Source organism: Leguminivora glycinivorella, chromosome 4 (genome assembly GCF_023078275.1).
Source record: "Leguminivora glycinivorella isolate SPB_JAAS2020 chromosome 4, LegGlyc_1.1, whole genome shotgun sequence".
Lineage (NCBI taxonomy): Eukaryota > Metazoa > Arthropoda > Insecta > Lepidoptera > Tortricidae > Leguminivora > Leguminivora glycinivorella.
The window spans coordinates 16,387,141-16,408,585 of NC_062974.1; the positions used below are offsets into that span (position 1 = coordinate 16,387,141).

The 21,445-nt window shown below is 37.9% G+C and overlaps 1 protein-coding gene across 1 annotated transcript in view; it reads right to left on the reverse strand.

Annotated features, from left to right (window-relative positions):
- The window catches only part of LOC125225787 (lachesin), a 124,197-nt gene that overhangs the window by 3,844 nt on the left and 98,908 nt on the right, over positions 1-21,445 (reverse strand). Inside the window, exon 9 of the mRNA XM_048129640.1 lies at positions 11,383-11,502. Coding sequence (XP_047985597.1) covers positions 11,383-11,502 — 120 coding nt within the window. The remainder of the gene's footprint in view (positions 1-11,382; positions 11,503-21,445) is intronic.

Below are 21,445 nucleotides of genomic sequence, written 5' to 3' on the forward strand. Positions count from 1 at the left end.
TATTAAGTAGGCCCACTTTTTGGCGACAATATGTAAAGCGTCTTAAAGGGTAAGTTGGGCTTGAGCGATTCGGCTGAATGTTCGTCGTTAGCTACATTATTACCACGACCGAGGGTCACGTAGCTTTCTGCTCGTTCTATATTAAAAATTGCTTGCATTCTTCTTGCTCCGCTTTATTTTGCGGTGGAGTTTTATTTTTTATTCCAAACATAGCTCTTCGCGTAACAAAGATATTAATTGAAATTTTTGATACTTTTTGCAGGAATATTTTCAGTTAAATTAGACACAGTAGAGCTTTCCTTTGTTCCGTTTTTAAAATGTTATTAAAAATGTATATTCATAGTCGGACACAGTATTATACAATTAAATTAAAAGTCGGATCACGTAAATAACATCCAAACTCCCACCAGTTAATAAATCTCAGTACAAAGCTATTAACAGCCCTTAAAGTACATTCCGTTTAAAACAAAAAATGATCGGATGCTGTGTCCGGACAGACACACCCATTCCATGTCCACGCGGTCGCCCCGTCGCTTGTCAGTCCTGTATTACCTAATTTAATTTGTTCTCGCCACAATTTATAGCCACAGAAGAGCGGCCTGGTTAGTAATGTCTGCCAGCGTTTTATGTTGCGTCTGATTGAAACAGTTTACGTTATATTTTCTGATCATTTAGAATATTCAGATCATATGAATTTGTTGACGAACAGATAAACCTGGAGGCAAAGGAGGCTAATTTTCGGATTTGGAGCGATCTATTTCGTAATTCAAATCACAATCTGTGAAAAACGGCCAAATGCTATATTTAATTGGGAATCCAGGGACAACTATTAAGCATTTTGCTCCACATCTGTTATTTGGCGATTTTTGGTGCTTATTTGTTAGAGGTTTTGTAAGACATTCAAGACCGTGGTATCGAGCGAAATTCGAGAACAAAACTTTTATGCATATCCATGAAAGATTTTTTACTGGTGTCATAGAAATAAGTACCCTTAGTCACTATTTTGTGCGAAAGATAAGTTTGCAATAATCACACAACTGCATGACCACACAAGCTGCTCTTAAGAGGATAAGACCTTACCACACTCATTTCTCATATATTTTATTGCTATAAGTTGGACTTGGGAACTTTATGAATGCCCGATGCAAGCAACTGTTGCAGTCGAAGTGCGAACTTGTAATCCGAGTCGGAAGTTATTGCTTAATCGGTTTGCCCTTATTTAAGTTGAAACTATTTCAACTGTTATGTAACATTACGGATATTTAGTTTTGTTTTTTCTTTGTTGCTTTATTGTAGCAAAATTAATACAAATGTATAAGTAGCAGCGACGTGCGTAGTCATAAAAAGTATTTAAATAATTACTGTACAAAACAATAAGTACAGTCGGCCAAGAAAGTGGTCTACCAGTTTTTACAAAAGTTTCTGTGAGCTCTAACGATCGCTAAGGTCGACTGTACCTAAGCCACCATATAAACTACGAACCGGTAGACTACCTTGGGCCAAGCGTTGGTCTCATGAAAGAATCTTACACCAGAAGATGCCGAAGACCAGGCAAAGTGGAAAAAGTTGGAGTCGGGATGCGGACCCATTAAATTGGGAAATTACAAAGTTGAAAGAGGCGAACAAGCAGTTCTAAAAAAATGTGTATCTTTCACTGAATATTTCCTCACCCCCCTGAGTGCTGGGATTTATTTAAAATAGAGATGGGCCGAATATTCGGTAAATATTCAGTATTCGGCTAATTCGGCAAATTTTTCAATATTCGTATTCGGCCGAATAGTTCGGTTACATTGCCGTATATTTACTGAATAAACAAAGTAAATAAATAACGTAAGTTGTTTCGTAATTCATCGCATAAGGACATCCTACTTCAGCAATCTAAGGTACTCCAAAGGAAGTTAAAAATGCTTTTAAAAATAAAATACAATAATTTTGTAAAAAAGGTAAAATAACATTTCTCATGAAAGAAAAACCAAAATTTTCTTATGCACTAAATTATAGGAACATTAAGAGCCTTAGGAAGATAAACGTGGTACACATTACCAATCACTGAAACGTTTTTAACTCAAAACCAGGATTTAAAATACCGCTCAACCGAATATTCGGCCGAATGTTCGGTTCGGTAACAGCTGAACCGAATGTCCGGCCGAATATTCGTATTCGGCAAAGTCCGTATTCGGCCCATCTCTAATTTAAAAGAACCGAACTCTTAGCTGAGTTACTAAGCTTTGTGACCTAAATATGACTCTTAACATCACATGCAGCAACTCGAACAATCTAACACTGAAGCACTGCACTGTATGCCACTTTGTACTTTAATATAATAATAAATAAAATAAATAAATATTGGGGGACACCTTACACATGCGTAGGTACTTGTCTGGTTGTTTCTTTTCTCAAATTCCCACCTAAATTAATCGACATTAGCAAACGATCGTTTCAATTAATAAAGTTGTCAGGCAATAAACAAAAGAGGGCGGCACCGGCGCCGGGCAGCGGTGTCAGTTGCACCGTTCGGCCACAGATTTGTGGTCAATTCACAAACACGGCCGGCCTCATCTTGCTTGTGATCTAGACATCTTCGGCGATACGATGGTTATTAATGGTCTGGCTGAACCAGCGCCCTAATTGAAGCTACAGTTTACGCAGTAGTTTTGCTGACTTCAAAAAAGAGTACCTACTTATTGACTAGATTACTCGTAGGTACCTACCAAACAACCTTATCCAAGCCAGTCATAAAAATTTGGGTGAATGGTCTCTGTTAAAAAATGATAGTAGGATTTTATAATATTTGTATTATTATATTTAATTTTGAATGATTCTACATCATTGAACACACCAGAAAATTGTCAAAAAGCACCTTTCATAAGTTGTGTTAGCATGTCAGATCAGACGCCATTTTACATACATCTATCTTTGTCTAGTAAACGGCATTTTTAGCTAGCACAGCGGACGGCAATCGTTGATTTACGACCTAGTCTCCTATATCCAGCAGAAAGCCTCATGCAGCTAAAGCTAAGTACAGGCCTATACAAAGTTCTGTCTTTTGCCGGAACGACAATGAGGGTGAACAAAAGAATAAACAGAATAATACCATTGTTATCATCAATTTTGATTCGTACGAATGTTTTAGCCTGCGAGTAAATATTGTCAGCGTAGCCTAAAGCAATTTGAAGCGGGCGGGCCAGCGGTCTTTGTTGCATATCCGCGGTAATAGAATTTGGTCCGCTTTTTGCGCGGTGTCGCTAGCTGTATGTAGGTATTGCTTTGTAATGCCGGCTCGGTTGCGTCCATAACTGCATCTAAATTTGCCTGCTCTGTGTCTGAAATGAAATAGCCAATTATTGGCTAAATGGTAACGTTTAACAGAAATCCTATTTTTTGTACGAGTCATTAAATATCAATTATACAGGGCAAGACACTGAATTAGGAGGCAATGTGTGATGAATGAAACAGGAATGTTTCATCTTAAATGCGAATGCGAACATGACATGGTTGTATGTAATAAAATAAGTGCTTTACAGTGTAAAAGCAAATCAGACCTATAGATAGACCAGTTGAATATTGGTAAAGTTTTTGTTAATTAATGTTAATTAATAATATTCAATTGTTAAAAGAATAATTAAAAATATAGACTGCATTAAATAAAAACGTGTATTGATTTAATGTCGTCAATATTGTAACCTATTCGCATTGTATTTTTATTTCAGACGTTTTGAACTTTTGACGCAAATCGTAGTCGCGAATGTTGAAGTGATGTCTTAGCAAAATGTCAAAACAGAGATTTATGTTGCCTATATAAGTATATAATAATAGCCTATATATAGGCCAAAATTATAATTTAGCTTCAAATTTAATTTCCATGGCTTGACCCACATTAAAACTAACAGGGAAAGTTAAACAAAATTTGGTAATAATGGTTTTAAACAAAAATTGAACCGCAAAATCTCTAGCAGTGCACGGTGAGAGCTCCTCAAACATTGTTAGCTACCATTTACCAGTGCCGGTGTGGCGCTGATTGCTGTTTTTTTAACTTGCGCCACCAAAGTTCACACAGAATCGCTTATAAAAAGAGAATCGGGTCAGGCCATTTATTTTTAAACTACTATCAAGTATTTATCTCATCATGAATCATACGATTACCTATACGAAGTTGCAGAATATGCAAAGGTTTAATGGTTAGTAACGTGACATTCTTATGAATTATTTATTAACCCCCGACGCAAAAACGAAGGGGTGTTATAAGTTTGACGTGTCTGTCTGTGTCTGTCTGTCTGTCTGTTTGTCTGTCTGTGTGTGTGTCTGTCTGTGGCATCGTAGCTCCCGAACGGATAAACCGATTTTGATTTTGTTTTTTTTGTCTGAAAGCTGAGTTAGTCGGGAGTGTTCTTAGCCATGTTTCATTGAAAATCGATCCACTATGTTACGGTCGGGGGTTTTTTCAAAATTTTAATTTTGTGGTTATTATTTACTTTATCGATTACTTCTGTTTCCGTGATTATTTAACATATAGGTTTTTCTGTTCTCGGTCCAAACAAAGTTGCCGCTTTCCAGCTTCATCGAACACAAACATACACAGAAAACACGGGCAGTAGGTTTCAGATATAACCTCTCGGCTTCGTCGCGGCCGACAGTTAATTACATATCATCTGAGACATTTCTTTATTGCCTGTATGTAATCCACTATTAATATCCCTACAGCTTCATTGCACTGGCTTAAGCCAGTACAGCAAGCATAAACTGCATGATTAGCTCGCTGCAAAATGTGCTTAAAGACCGCATTGCGAAAAACTTTTGTTCGTTTTGTCGGGATTTGGTCGGTCGGCGGGCAGCTGTGGCCGCATGGCCCGTTCACACATGTCGTGGCGGCAACAAGCGCCGTAAATCCATTGCTAACTCGACTTTAGTGGCCGCTTGGTCAGGGTCCTGCACTCGCTAGTCGCAAACGCATTTTGCTGCCGCGGAATATTGCCCGCGTTCATACATAGGTGTTATATTGATTTGTAGGTTTCATTTGTTCTGAGAATAGTGCTCGACCGACGCTCAGCGCTGACGTCGGTTGAACGTAGTTATGTTGATGAAAATGTATGAGGAAGTAGCTCGCTACACGTAGCACTGATACGCTGCTCCGCCCGTATGGACACCGCGGGCGTATGCTGACCGTCGCTCGGGCTCGTTGGTCAACTGACGCGCGTGGAGTTGTATTGGGTTGGCACAAAAGTAATGATACACTTGGTTTACGTTTTATATTTTTTATTATTATTACAATACAAAAAGCTTAGTCGATGATGTAATCACCATTAGCATCTATGACTTCTTGCCAACGATCCGGCAAAGTTTGGATGCCTTTCGCCCAGAACTCTGATGGCTGTGCCTCGAAAAAGTTGTTCAACTCCACCTGTACATCATGGAAATCATTGAATTGTTTACCCCGCAAATGTGGTTTCAGGGCTCTAAACAAATGAAAGTCTGATAGTGCGAGGTCTGGAGAATAAGGTGGGTGGGGTATCGTCTCCCGGCCCAAGTTCTGCAGCTGTTGGCGAACGGTAGATGCGACATGAGGTCGAGCGTTATCATGTAGTAAAATTACAGTGGCTCGTCTTCGTCGTTTTTTCTTGATAGCACAACATAGTTCGGTGAGCTGTGTTGAATATTTGTTAGCGTTTACAGTTTCATTGTGTAATAGTTCATGAAACAGCATGCCTTGCGAGTCCCAGAAACAACAAAGCAAAACTTTTAAGCGGTTCTTTTGACTCAGCTTCGGTTGAGTTGGTGGCGTTTCTTCTCGAGGCAGCCAAAAAGCACGACGTGTATCGTTCTCATAATAAATCCATGATTCATCTCCCGTAACCAGATCAGTCAAAAACTCTTTACGTCGGGGTCGCAGCAAAAGTGATTGACAGATGGCGACACGGACTGCACGACTGGCGTCGGTAAGGATGTGCGGTACCCATCGAGCCAAAATTTTTCGATACCCAAGCTCATGCAGATGGTATTCCACACCGTGGTGACTGCACTTAAGTGCTTCCGCTAATTCACGAGTAGTAGCATCAGGATTCGACTGTAGTTCGCGGCGTAAATCGTCATCATTGAATGCAGGTGGTCGCCCTGAGCGTGACTGACTTTCAAGGCTCCTGTCTCCTGATTTAAAACGGTCAAACCATCTGGACACCGTGGCATGGCTTGTACTTCCAGCGCCCAATGCAGTGTTGATATTGTCAGCCGCAGCCCGCGCACTGTGGCCTAACAAGTACTCGTATAAGTAAAGTGTTCGAACTTGTCGCTCGTCCATTTTATTTCAATCTAACTAAACCAATCACGAGGGCGGCTTTATATACCCTCACATTAGAAGTACCTAGAATGTTCTACAACATACTAGAATATTATCGAAAACAATTAACTTAAGAAAGGAAATGTATAGAGTTTTGTAGAGTGTGTCATTACTTTTGTGCCAACCCAATAGATATCCATGCGATCTGCGTGTGCGACCGTTCTTATAAGGCGTGAGCGCAATGCACGTTACGCGCTGGTCTGAAATGGCCAAAACCGAGATTTGATCAAATCTCTAAGGGATTTGATCAAATCACGCATGATGTCAAAATGGCGAATCCATTTCATCATTTCTCTAGAAAATTTCAGTCATTTGACTAAATCCCTGACTCTGTTTAGTGATATCACAAAATCGGCTAATAGACACGCCACGTTTTGTCATTTCACTAGATTTATTTAGGGATTTGATAAAATCCCTGAACAACGACAGTGAGTTGACGAAACGAACTCAAAAAGTCAAAACCAATAATCTAATATATCCAATTAGATTTATTAGACTCTTGCCTTTGTCACTTGATTTGATTGAATCCTTAACTAGATTAGTGAAGTGGTTTTTTGAGAGTTTTTGGTTTTCTATAAATAAGAAAAAAATAGAATAAGTGAAGAAACAAAGCTAAAAATGTTTCATTTTAAATTATTTTCATATTTATTAAAACATTTTTTTTGTCTTTTCACTGAACTTGTTTAGCGAAATGATAAAACAAGTTGACTTTATAAGCTCGTTTCGTCAACTTACTGACGTGGTTCAGGGATTTTATCAAATCCCTAAACAAATCTAGTGAAATAACAAAACGTGGCGTGTTTGTTGGTCGATTTTGTGATTTCACTAAACAGAGTAAGGGATTTAGTCAAATGACTGAAATTTTCTAGAGAAATGATAAAATGGATTCGCCATTTTGACATCCTGCGTGATTTGATCATATCCCTTAGTGATTTGATGAAATCTCTGTTTTGACCATTTCCCTGCGACAAATATATCTTTCGGAGCTATCTATCTCTATTGCTTTTAGGTATTGGCGCGACAGAGCCAGACTACGTTTTGCGTCGCAGAAATGCCATTCGGCTACGGGGCCTGGCGGGGGCTGGATTACCACTGACGGTCAGCGCGTACAGTCAGCAAGTTTGTTACGCGCTTACCGTCTGTCTAGCACTGTTTCTAGGCTCCGTGTCCCCAGTTCCCAGGACTCCGCATAAAATCAACCAAAATAGCTCCCGTGAGTTGGAATTTCTCCAATTTCTTTACGAAGAAAATTGCACTTTATAATTCAAACTTGTCCGCCTTATTGTCCTTCACTCCACGTCAGAAGTGCTTTTGTTCATCTGTCACCTGCACTAAATAAGCAACTTTTATCCTCGGAGCGCCACTTTAATGAGAAATAATGAAGTTTTCTACCCCAGTTGGTTCTGTGGGTTTAAGTATGCTTATTTGTATTACTTAGCAGGTGTTTTTATTTGCTTAAGTAATTATTTGTATTACTTTAGACAGAAATGGAAATTTATATTTGATTAAATATTTTATTCAGCAATTCCCGTCAACTTACGTCAGCAAATTTTAATTATTTTTCAACATTTAGTATTCGTAAGTGTCATTGTTATTTCGAGTTGACTTAATGAGAAATAAAACTGAAATTAATATTTGATTAAATATTTGTAAATACATGTGTACTACCAAGCAGTTATTTATCCTCTTGGGGTTAAATGTGATCAATGTCTTAGTACAAAATCACTGCAATAAAATTGTAATTTGTAATCTTCTGAAGCAAATGAACAAATATAATTTTCTGCATTCTTGCGTGCGATTAAAATAAATCAAATTCGACTCTTTTGTATAATGATATTAATTCAAATTCGATTGCCATTTTTTTTTGTATGGTACTTGTGTACGATATAGGTTAAAGGCTCTTGGTACTTCCTGTGTTAATATTAGATACATTTGTTAGTTTTTCAGTAAGCCTACACATGTCAGATGTATAAAACTACTTAGTGAAAAAATACCTCGTAAACTAAAGGTTTCAGTGATCATGTCTTATGTAAATTGACAGCCATCATGATCAATACGAGATACAAATACGTTTCATAATCATTGACGAATAAAGTGCATTAAACTGTCAAAACTTCAAGAAGTGCAAACTTAATTTAAAATGTCACAAGTTCTCAGCGAAGAGTGCAGCGATAAACCGATGAAGGGGCGATAGGCGGTCACTTCCGCCGTCCCTTACGCGCAGATCACTTACCCGCTAACCGCTACCCGGGTTGCTTAAACTTTTCGCCACACGGACCACTTACGTAATTTAAACGTTTTTACGGACCCGTATGAAAAAAATTGGGAAATACACGGTGTAACATGAGGAAACCGAATAATTTTACCAGTGTATTCCTCAGCATATTAGAAGACTAAAATGTCATATTAAACTTTTCTGGATTTCGCGTACTTTCAGAGTTATTTATAAGCATTTAAAAAATAACGAGTACTTATTATTTCTCAGAATAAAACGCCATTTTGATGGCAATGATGCCGTTATCGGACAGTATAACTATTAACTATCCTAGTACTTATTATTTCTCAGAATAAAACGCCATTTTGATGGCAATGATGCCGTTATCGGACAGTATAACTATTAACTATCCTCGTTGATAGGTGTCAAAAATTAACTAGTAACTCATTGTAAAAAAGTATTTTTTTAATGTAAATTTTTATTTTAATTGCCAATTTTACGAATAAAATTCACTTTTTATGTGAAAATACATCCAGAAAAACTAAAAAAATTATCAAAAAATTTTTTTTTGGCCAGCTTTAGCTTGACGTCATATAACGTTTTATCTTTATTTTGGCCTCCGAAATGCTTAAAATCTTTCGATGTATAGGAATAAATAACGTCTTGAACAGCAACTGGTCTACTGCAGACCCTTGATATCCTAAGCTAGCTACGGACATCTAAGGGTAGCAAAAAATAGTCGTGGACTCCACTATAAGAAGCCCTGAAGACTTAGACCATGATACGTTAATAAACTCTCGATTACGAGGTGTTGGCACATTCATTGTGCTAATTGGAGTCGAAGCTCGTCCATGTACTGATGTGCTTCGGATCGCTTCAAAATGCGATTTACGTGGAAGAATTAGAGAAAATTTCTCATATTTTTGTATTTGGATTGAAAATTGAAACATCTACCATGAATGGTCTGAGAAGCAACTGAGTTGAGCGACTTTCAATCATACTTAGATCATGGTACTTTAAGGAATAGGTACCTAGTACCTACACTTTTTAGGTTCGTGATTTTTATGTTCTTTCCTATTATCATTATCACGAGCTCCTTTTATCATTATAGTAAAAATCTTTACTATAAGATTTGTTCTATAACGTGGAGTCTTCGGGCCGCAGTCTCTACCGTTACACCATCGCGCGGCCATATTTAACGCTGTCATCTTGTCGGAGCATTAATGGGCCCCTTAATAAGCGCCAACATCGGCGCCGTATAATCAAAGTCGCGATAAATCGCGGCGAAATGAAAAACGGTCATGAAATAATCGCATATTTTTTCCTTTAAATACAACCATAAAAACGCCATAACTTGTAAGCAAGCACTAGCCCCTCTGGCCTGTCAAAGAAGATAGTAGCGTGAATAATGGGCCTTTTAATGAGTACTTTACCACTTTCAATGTGCTTTATGAATAATGAAATTAGTTGGTTATTCCGCTCTTGAGTTTCGTGTCTGGGACTAAATTAATAAGGATTATTAAGAGTTACGCCGAGCTCGTAAACATATAGTTGCGCGGTGATGACGCCGAGTTTGATGTAAGTGGCTTATAAATTATTATAGATGGAATTAGTGTGTCCCCAGTGCATAGCATTGCCATACCGATGTCGCTAAACGACTCGATTTCGGCAACCAACTCAATAATTTAAGAGCTAATCTTGTATTCATATCGTGTTTAATAAAATATCATTTATTCAGTACACACATATTATTTGCTTTTAGAATATGCGCTGATTGTTTATGACCATCGTTTCGAAAACTTATTTTTTACGTAAGTTTATTTTAGCAATTTAGTACTAATGTAATATGAGTCCGTATTCAAACAGTATTTTCCAAAAAAATAAAACTCAAGCTCGTTTAGTTAAGACATTTAGCAGGTATTTTAAGTGTATTGTATAGAAAGTAGGTATAATTACAAAAGTTGAATACTGCTCGACTGCCAGCATAGCAAAGGAAAAAAGCTGTTTTAAGTTAAACGCCTTTTTTCCTAGGTAAGCTAGTTCTGCTAAATACCTTGCCTCAAAAGCGTTTTTAGTGATTGTAATAGTTTCCCTAAACAATTTGCATCAGATTTTTTTGTCTGCTTTACCTCCTGATTATCAGATGCGATTATTCTGCCTTTATTCTATGTTTGTAAATATTTTTAGTAAAATTATTTATAAATGTTCGCTTTTATGTTACAAACTGATTTTATAAAAACTTACAAACCGCAGACTAAAAAAGTTTATATAAGTTGTAGTTACAATTAGCTCAAGTCATAAAAATAAGCAAAGGATTCATATAGGAGGTGCAAGCACTAATTGCTAGCCCTGGGTCAAAAGGCGCCTAGCCTTATCAGAGATAACATACACTAAAGAAATTTCGTCGGGTACCACGGCGGGCAGGTGGTCTAGTGGTAAAGACGTTAGCCGCGTAAGCTGAAGACCCGGGTTCGATTCCCGGCTCGGCCACCAGTGGGCCTTGTCGTTTTTTCTTTCGTGTATGATATCTATTTCAATTAATAATTTATATATTTAGTAGTGTGACTACTTGAAAAAAAAAACAAATCAAAAATATTCAATATAATAATTTGGTTTGTTCTCTAGTTGAACCAAAAGACGCTTATGTATATGTGTGATAAAAGCGTGTCACATTTTTTGCGTTCTTTGAAGAGTAAAATGTTATTGTTGGTGACTAATCATATAAAGCATATGTTGCCGAGCCAAAAAGAAAACATTGATGTGAATTGACAGTGACAGCAATCGATGATAGTAGCGCCATCTGGCGTGAAAAAATGAGATGTTGCAAAATAGTTACCGTTCTCTCTGGTCCAATAGTTGATGGCCTTAGGAGACGCTTCGACGTGGCACTGAAGAGTGACGTCTGTGCCGGTCGGCGCTCCGACCAACTGGTTTGGCACTTGCACCAGCGGGTGAACTGCGGACAAAAATAACTAATGAAAACAACAATTTCGGTTTCTATGAACCCCTTAATTGCTAGTGACACTGAAATTGAAACAGTTTTATGTGCTCTGCCTGCAGCTTTTGGGAATATAGATAGGCATTAGTTTAGGTATGTTCACCGGATTATCACACAAATCAGTTAAGTTATCAGTTAATCGCAAAAAGGAACAGTGGTGAATTACTGACAGGCTGATATTGTCCGGTGGCGGCCCTCTACAAATGGTATCATCTCATAATACGAGTATCAGCCTTTTATAGCCCCTACTGAGCTTACACCTCTCTTCTCGTACGCCTCTTATTCCGGTCCTGAGCTAGTCTCATCCAGTTGTGACCCGCAATTTTCCGGATGTTGTCCACCCAACGAACAATCTTACATCTGTAAGCAGCCACCATTCCGTTAACATTTAGTCATATCAACTAATCAAAAAAGCAATTGAATAATTGGTACCATACAATATAAAATAAGGCTGACGAAATTCCCGTGAACTGATCGAGCTCGTCTAGCACAATTTCGGAAACAAACTACTAACGAATGCAGTCCACAGACGCGTTTGAGCTGCTCGCTAATTTGACTTGTTTTTACTCTAGGGAAATGTATACATATAAATACAGTTCTACTGTCGCTTTCATTTTTTTAACATATCTCACAGTGATATCGAAATGAAATCTAATTAAAGTGACATAAAATTAAATGAGCGTTTCGCTCATCTAACGATAAAGTCAGCTGTAAGATTATAGTGATTTTTGCCAAGAAAGTAACCTGGAAAACATTTCGGTAGGCACATACGATTTGGTATATGTTGGTATTAACTGCGAGCAATATAAGATATTCAATATTGATCTACTACGTACTTGTTTGACGTATAACGAGGGGACAGTCAAATTAAAATTACATAAGTATCTGTAATGTTGTAAAGGTCTAATATGAATATTTACGCCAAAAAACAAGCACGAAAACCAAAAGGCGTCAATATCCAGCATAGCACATCACATTAGCCGCTCGCCATGTTTGCCGTACCCAAACTACCCGCGTCCCACCACTTTGCCGCTAAACTCAGCAACTGTCAGATGTTGACTTGCGAATATTATCCCGCTACTCGCTGCTACCCGTGTTTGCTAAGCCAACCCAAGTAAGTTAGCTGCTTGCAATCAAAATTATGTTGGTGACGAGCATGTGACGGGTACTGATGGATTTCTGTTTTATTTTTACAACTTTCACTCATTTTATCAATATATTATAATCATCTCCATTTCTATTTTATTAAATATTACTACACCTTCATATCATCTCTATTTCTAATAATGAGAAATCAGAAGTTTAGTTGCCTCCTTTTTTTAGTTTTAGATGTAATTAAGGTAAACAAAGTAAATACATTGTTATATTACTTCCATCTTAATCACAAAACCGTAAAAAAGAGGTGCAATACTGCCAATTAAAAACCCAAATGTTGCAATGCAAAATTATTTAGTTTTAAAAATGTCAATAACTTTATCTTGTACGATCTTTCGTAGCAATTCAACTTTAAAACTTGGCATGATCAAAGAAAGCGTCGCTAAATGCCGACAAAAGAAAAAACGTTGCTCGAAAGAGAACGGATTATTTCACAAACTGTAAACAAACGTACAAAAAACATTCACAAAAGTCCGCTGTGGGGGTAAATTAAGGAAAACGGAATTTTCTTCCGCCCCTAGATCGGAGCTTGTTTGCGGTTATGCTCTTTGACCGTCGTTAAGTTCCTTTGGACGGCTTTTACGAGTTTAAGTGGCCAATTTAGCGAACAAAATCTGAACGATCGGAATTTTTGTTCTAATTAATAACTTAAAGAGGCAACAAGGGCAGCCTTTTGCTTATTAAACAAAGCGGAATAATGAGTCGTAGAAATGTTAATGTAATTGATACTGCGAAGCTGAGTGAGCTCTGCGACTGTGGATTAGTGTGATTAGGCAATATTCCCGTTTTAACTCTTAATATGTATAGGAATCCTCGGCAGCAATCAAAAGTTGTAGGAAGTTTTCTGGGGAAGGATTTCGCGCGGAATTCTTGAAGTGACAGTTTGATTAGCGGGCCGGCGCAGCGCACACGCCTCTGGATCGCGATTCCTTTGGCCTGATACCTTGTTTTTGTAATTCTGGGAATTCTCATCCATGGTACGAAAAATTACTGAAACTAATTTCAATCTATGTTTTCACTTTTTGTTACGTTATGGTGGCCTAATGTCATTTAGGCCAATGACACTTCTCTTAATAATCTTTAACATTCATAAGTATAAGTAACAACACAATAATTTAAAATATTATCTTAGACAGGCATGGAGTTTAAGAAGCTAAGATACTGTCAGAAATAACGTATATGTAGATTTCATTTTGGTCCTAGAACACAGTGAGACGTCGAATTAATGTCAAAATGAGATTTTATGAACCCTTCTTGCAGTATCTTAACCTTTTGAATTGATTTCGTAACAAATAGCGATTTGTGCCGTTTTATTTGTTTGTTTAAACTCGATTTACCTTCTGTCAGCGGCAGTGAGACAAGTGAAAGATACTCGACGCATTACGAAGCACTAGTTACAAATGAATTGCATCACTCTTGCCTTTTCTGGGAAACTTCGCGCTCAGCCACAATTTAGAAAGGTTTTTACTTGACTTTTGCTTCGAAAGATAAAAGCGTGCATTTTTTTAAATTAAATTCGCGGGCTTATTTTGATTTATGCACGTAGAAGCATTGAGTATACTTATAAGTATATTAATGAAATACTAACGCACAATGTCACACGCTCATATGTTTTCCACTTCTTTTATAATCACAAAAATAAATCAATATTGGGGACACCTTACACGAATCAACCTAGCCCTAAACTAAGCAAAGCAGTACTATGGGGTGCTAGGCGACAACATTGATACTTATAATAATATAGATATAACATCCAAGATTCAGGAACAAACATCCGTGTTCATCTCACAAATAAATGCCCTTACCGGCATTCGAACCAAGGACCATCAGCTTAGCAGGCAGGGTCACTACCGACTGGACCAGACCGGTCAATAAATGTATAATAGCATCTATTCCCTATGTGTACGACTGGTGCTGCCCTCGTTTTGTCGGCTTTATTATATTAAATTGTTTAGCATCAAATTAGTTCCAACGTTTGCCGCTATCATTAATGTTGGACATGCCCATAAGATGACGTGTATTTATGACAATCAGCGCCACTTTGTCACGCACGTTACCAATATTCTCGTTGTTTTATGACTATGAAATACAAGTTTTTTTACGCCTCTGGTACACCAAAGACAACTACTGGATAAGCAACGGTAATAAAAATCTAGGTCCCTCTCTTATCATTCGTTTCGGGGTCGGAAATTTAAATTAAATATTTGAGAGTGTTAATTTTGTCTCCTCATCGAGGCAAGGCGACGCATTCTTTGTGAAGTAATTAAACTGAGTGGAAGGGTTCCAGTAGTTTGTTTGTTCACTTGGAATTGCGTTTCCTATGAAGTGTTCTTGGCTTCGTTACATTATCTGTCGTCATAGAATTTGCTAAGTTAGCTAAGTGTTTGACTGTGCTTTTCGTCGGTGACTTGTGTGCGCAGTAAGTAAAAAAAAACTAGTGGTTCTGTGAGCTTATATACTTCGTCATAATGCTCAGAAAAAAGTACACTGAGGTCTTTAGCGCCATAGACGCTTCGATTGAAATTAGTATTTGTCATTTTTACATTTCCTGAGCTTACTCAGAGCCATGACTAAAGTTTATTCACACGATGTTGTGCTATATTAGATAATTTAACTAAATTCAATAAATATCCGACATACCAGTAAATCCACAAGATACACATTTAAAAATCTCAATTATGAATTCCAGCCGGCTCTAGGTTTTAGTATAAAAGTTTTACTAGCCAGCCGGACACTCGAGCGCGGTTGTTCGCACCGTATTTGCATTCTGTTATTGGCAGTCCCGGTGTAAACACTCGTCTGATTGGACACTATTTATATGTAAGCACGTACAGTTCCACCAGCTTATTCGCTAGGGTTAAGCGATAAAGAACTTTTTGTCGACGCGACAAGTGTTCTCATATGTCACATTTAAGTTGGCGGGTCAGCCGTAGTGATATGTCAAACGCACATGTTTTAGTCACTGTGGATTTATAACGCGTCGACGCCGTAAAACGGGACGTAGCGAAAGTAATTTAAGCCTCTATAATTTAACGTAGCACTTGCTACGGTTTAGTGCTACGCTGGTACCGATCTCGTAGCGGATCTTTAGAATATTTGGTAGCACATGCAATTTAATTATACTGAGACATGGAAGATGTACGATATTATTTTTGTCGTATCAACTATAACTGGTGTAATGTACAGGTTTAACAACCTAGCAAGTTATACCATTCCGGAGTAAAAACGAATAGATTGCGTAGATAACATGATTTTTGTTCACAGTTGTATTGTATAGCGTATCGTAGTTAGCTATCTTTGTTCCGCTACTGCTATCGAGCGACAGATGCTCTTTTGTCTACGCGTTATATTTTCTCGGCGTTACATATCGAATTAAATAATTGTCTATCCTATATTTATCTTAGTAGCATTACAGATAAAAAAACCGATTTCATCAATCAATAAATAAAGAATATGCTTCTTTTCTTTGTCTACCGCCAATGCAAAAAAATAGTTTAACCCTATACTGAAATTCAAACTCACACGTCCCTGATGGATGGGCGGCGTGATACCGCTGATCCTATCTCCGTTGCCGCGATGGGCACTTACGCAAATTAGGCCCTATCTTCAGTGGGGATCAATTAGTAGGGTTCGGTACATGCGTGCGGAATGCCAAGCACTACGCGCGGGTACTTGTACGAGTACCTATTTATTATGTGTTCAGTGAGCGGAGTTATTTGTTAAATGCGCTACGAATTAAATTGATGATTATTATAGAGGCTAGTTGGATTCAATGATGAGAGGTCTTTTGGTAAATACAAAAGGTTGACTGGTAGGGAAGGTAATGCGTAGGATTATGAATGATTTATTATGTGCAAATGTACGATATCTTTATCTCTTTTGCAATAAATATTACATAAATAAGCGTTCAATGGGGAAAAGTGGTTATCTACCAACATCATTTAATTCCCGCGTCGACTGGACTTGGTCAAATGGTCACTGTTCCGTTAGTGTACAATATATATATATATGTTTCAGTATAAATCTATTTTTAAGTTGTTAATACCTCAAAGTTGTAAATAGCATAACATACTCGATTACTCGTACACGTTTACTATGAAATTTGAACTGAGAATCCAAATTAAATTACATAATATTATTTATTGGGTTGGTAAGAAAGTAATGAGCGATCGATTGAATTCCACATAAAATTTTTGAGAGAGTTCTAGAATCTTCTATGGTCGAAAGTATATAAAGGGCGAGTCGCACAGTTTCTCGTCAGTCATTCACTAGCTGTCGCCGAGCTAATATAAGGAAGAAAATGGACGAATTAAAAGTGCATGTAAGGCATTGCTTACTATATGAATTTCAGTCTGGCCATTCAGCCGCCGAAGCAGTGCGTAATATATGTCAGCGTGTTGCTCCTGAAGTTGTGTCTGAGGCCACGGCGAAACGATGGTTCCAGCGGTTTCGTAGTGGCGACTTTTCATTATCAGATCAACCTAAGTCTGGTCGACCGGTGAAGATTGATGTAGCCAAATTAAAAACCTTAATTGAAGGAGATCCGAGGCTAACGAGTCGTACTCTTGCTACCGAGTTAGGCTGCTCTCATGTCACCATAGAAACACATTTACACGAGTTGGGAAAAACTACAAATACAGTGTTTGGATACCGCACGAACTTGATAGAGATCAACTAAACCGCCGTGCCGATATCTGCATACAACTTCTATCTTTTCGCCGCACATTCAACTGGTTGGACCATCTTATCACTGGAGATGAAAAATGGGTCTTATATATAAATCACACACGCAAACGTCAGTGGCTAGCTCCAAACGAAAAAGGAATAGAGGCACCAAAAACAGAGCCTCACCCGAAAAAAGTTATGCTGTCCGTTTGGTGGGATATTCATGGTATTATTCACTAGGAACTCCTACCAAGTGGAATGACTGTTACCGCATCAGTATACTGTAATCAGCTTGAAAATTTAAACCAAAAAATCTGTCAGAATCGTCCACAGAATGCTAAAGTTTTTTTCTTACACGACAATGCTCGCCCACACATTGCAAAAGTAACTCGGCTAAAGCTATTGGAGCTAGGTTGGAAAGTGATACCTCATTCACCGTACTCTCCAGACTTGGCACCTATGGATTACGCATTGTTCAGATCGCTAAGCAATGCCTTGAATGAAAAAAAGTTCGATGATCAAGCCCATCTACGACAGTACATAGCTGAGTTTTTTAAATCTAAACCTAAGAACTTCTTCGCCGATGCTATTCATTCTTTACCAGAACGATGGAGACAAGTAGTAGATAACGAAGGCCGTTATATTTTTGATAAATGATTAAAATAATAAATTAAATAAAAATTACAATATTGGTTATGATTCGCTCATTACTTTCTTACCAACCCAATACTTTATTATTATTATTTATTAATCAGGCAGGCAGTTATAACAACTGATAGTTGCCTGTATCCAACAATTCTTTCTTAAGATGTGTTCTTTAAATTTGTTAAGTAGTTATCTAGTCGGTTCTTAAACTGGTTAACATTCAGTGCTGAGATCACGTCCTCTGGTAGTTTGTTCCATGTTTTGACCACTCTGTTGCTGAGAAAATGTTTGCGAGGGTTGTTTTTAGACAGTTCAGATATTAGTTTGTACTGGTGGCCTCGCAGACGGGTGTTATTATTGCGCTTGTACAGGTCTTGAAACTGGTCTATGTCATAGTGCCCCGTTAAAATCTTGAACGTTTCAATGAGGTCTCCACGCTCTCGGCATATTTGTACTTAAAAATAACATAATTGCAAAGTTAATTTCATTAAACTAAAGTTGTTTCGTCGTCGCAACTCCACGATGCTAAAACTCAGTGGTTGACTCCATGTCAACGTCGGAATCTCCCGAACGACGGCGGAGCCACCCGATCGAAGTCGCAACAATTTCTGATGCAAGCCACGCTCCCCAGATGATACGTGATAACACGAAAATCTCCCAATTGCTTACGTGTCTGGTCGTTCAAGACTAACCGAGCATTGAATAGCTCCTGCGTATCTAGCCAACGTCACAATCGCTTACGATTTGTAAGCGTATCGTAGCTAGCTCTCCCTATTGCTCTTCTGTAGTGGCGAGAGTTAGACTGTGTTTCGATCGCCACGAAGCGTCAACGATTGTCATTTTTGCTAGGCCGGCTGGTTATAAATTAGCTCCTCTGATAGCCCGATAAGTGTCAGTACCCGTTTTGGTGGCCGTATTTCACCCACGTTATCCTTTATCTGTATAGGTGAATTAATTTACTGGGTAGTAACATTTTTATTTCAATTTGAGTTTGTGTTCATGACTAGAATCCCTTCAGTCATATTGTTTCCATTTTCAAAGGAAACACAATGTTGATGCAATACATCCCCAATATCCCCAATTTTTTTGTGTCCTCAATAATCATAGAGCGGAAAGAATTAAAATTACCTACATTTAACACTCAATTATGAAAGCAAAATAGTTAAGGCAAGGTACCTAGCTATACGTGGATTCGAAATTCAGGAAACAAATACCTAACTATACGTAACAAATAATTATGCAGTTACTACTGCATTAAATCGGGGTTTTGTGTGCGGCAATGGTTTCATTTATTGTAAAATAATTACCTTTAATTATGAATGAAAAATGAGGAGGTAATGAACTCTAAATGACCTGTAGCAAAATATATTCTATAATCATTTATGTTTTCTCATTTATCTCGTTTTAAACTAGCGTAAAATATTCATCCCAAAACTCCGATACATGCGTGGTAATGACTAACATTTCTTACATAGTGTCTTGGTTATCAGCTTTATTTTTGTTATATGTATCCGACAAGAAGCACACGTAGTATCTACACGCTCATTCGCTCAATCATTATTCTCTTCTACACGGTACCCCGTTGGCCGCTATGCAGAGGTAAGCGCCCATTTCCATGGGTCAAGTATAAAGGCCTTGAAGAATAGATAAAATCATAATACCTAATATTTTTTAAATTATTATGAGTTCTACCTTTCGTTATAAATGTGTAACTAAACCTCCGCTCACCTTACTTATTTACTTACTTACTTGACTAACCAACAGTATAGTTAACCCCCCTTTAAATATACTCCGTAAATTTGGCCTTGTGATCGTCTAGCGTGAATAAGTAGAACCCTTCGACGTGAACCGCGATAACCTAGATCCTTTAATGAGTATCAGCTGTATTTTTGACTAATTTTTAAAATTTTATTTATTTATATTTTAAAGAAGAATAAAGGTTATTGTAGCATAATAATATAGTGTTATAGAAGAGTATTTTATCAGATTTAGGCCTAGAAAGTTATGAGTGAGAAAATTAATGACGTAATGAAGAAATTTTAAAATAAAAGTTAGTGAGTGAAACATACATGAAATAAATATTAAAAATTATTTTGGAAAACAACCGCTACGCTCTATTAGTGATCCTGGCTTGGGTACGAACTTGCGTTGCGGAATAGGATCCTTAATCTCAATCAAACTGCTTTATTGAGAGTCCTATGCCAAGCCAGAAGGGCTATCTATCTACTAACTAACCCCCCTTTTATTTTGTTTCTTTTCCCCTAGCTAAACCCCCTTTTCCCCAATACTGCTAATAGACCATAACTTCTCGATCCTTCTAATGTATCATCAAGGCTCCGAGTAGTTGCTACCACTGAGAACGAAGTAAATAAGTCTAGTAACTCCTTGAAGCTTTTGACTTGTCATCAGTGGACGGCGCTCGCATGCCACTGGGCCCTATAACAAACCTATGCTTTTTATTCCAAAGAATAGTTTGTTTCCCTAACCAACTTGATAGAATTTACCTTGAAAAACTAGTTAGCAACACTCACTGGCTCGATGTTACATGAAGAATCAGAAATTGCTACCACAATTATTAATTTCACTCAAATAAATTAAGTAATAAGAGATTTTATAAATTACCAGTTTTACCACATATTTTAAGATAGTAAACACCACATTTAAAGTCCATTTAAACCATATAAATAGTAGTAGTTAAATTATTTCTCCACAATACACGTTGACCAATTATATTCCAAAACCAATCATAAAAGAACTCTACTTTCATAGAAATAGTGTGTGACTCTACCCTAATCCTATCGTTTTCCCTACTCTAACATATCTGAAACACAGACCCTCACTTACCATAGATCTTGTGTTCAGAATATGTACAAGTGTATCCCTACTAGAACTGTACAGTTCAGCCAGCGAAGCTGAGATAGGCAACCTATAAGCTTGTGTTCTGATCCCCCCCTCTGCTCTTGCCCGCGGGCTAGGGTAGCAGAGAGTAGATCGCCCTATCCGTGTATATATCCAGTATTCTAGGACACACCAGTACCAGCCACATGGGAAACCCAGCTGCGATCAACTTTACTTAGATGTGGATCGATCACAACCTAAATCCCCAGCGACCAACGCCAGCATGAACGAGAACACCGAGTAAATAAATATATATATATATAGGACCCCAGCCTCAAATACTGCCGACTTCAGTGAGCAAGGATTACTCCTAATGTCTTTCGTCAATCGTGAAAGTCCTCACTTCCATCTAACAGTTGGACTCTTTGAGACCGGTGAGAAAGTACGCCTTTTGTAAGTAAATAAAGACGCCCAAGCCCTCCACTTGGAACAAAAAGACCCCTAAACGCCTCTTATTTGACACCGTAAGGGAAGAAGCGCCTAGCCGGACAACAGTCTGTCACAAACAATGTTCTGGCTTATAACTTTCACAAAATAA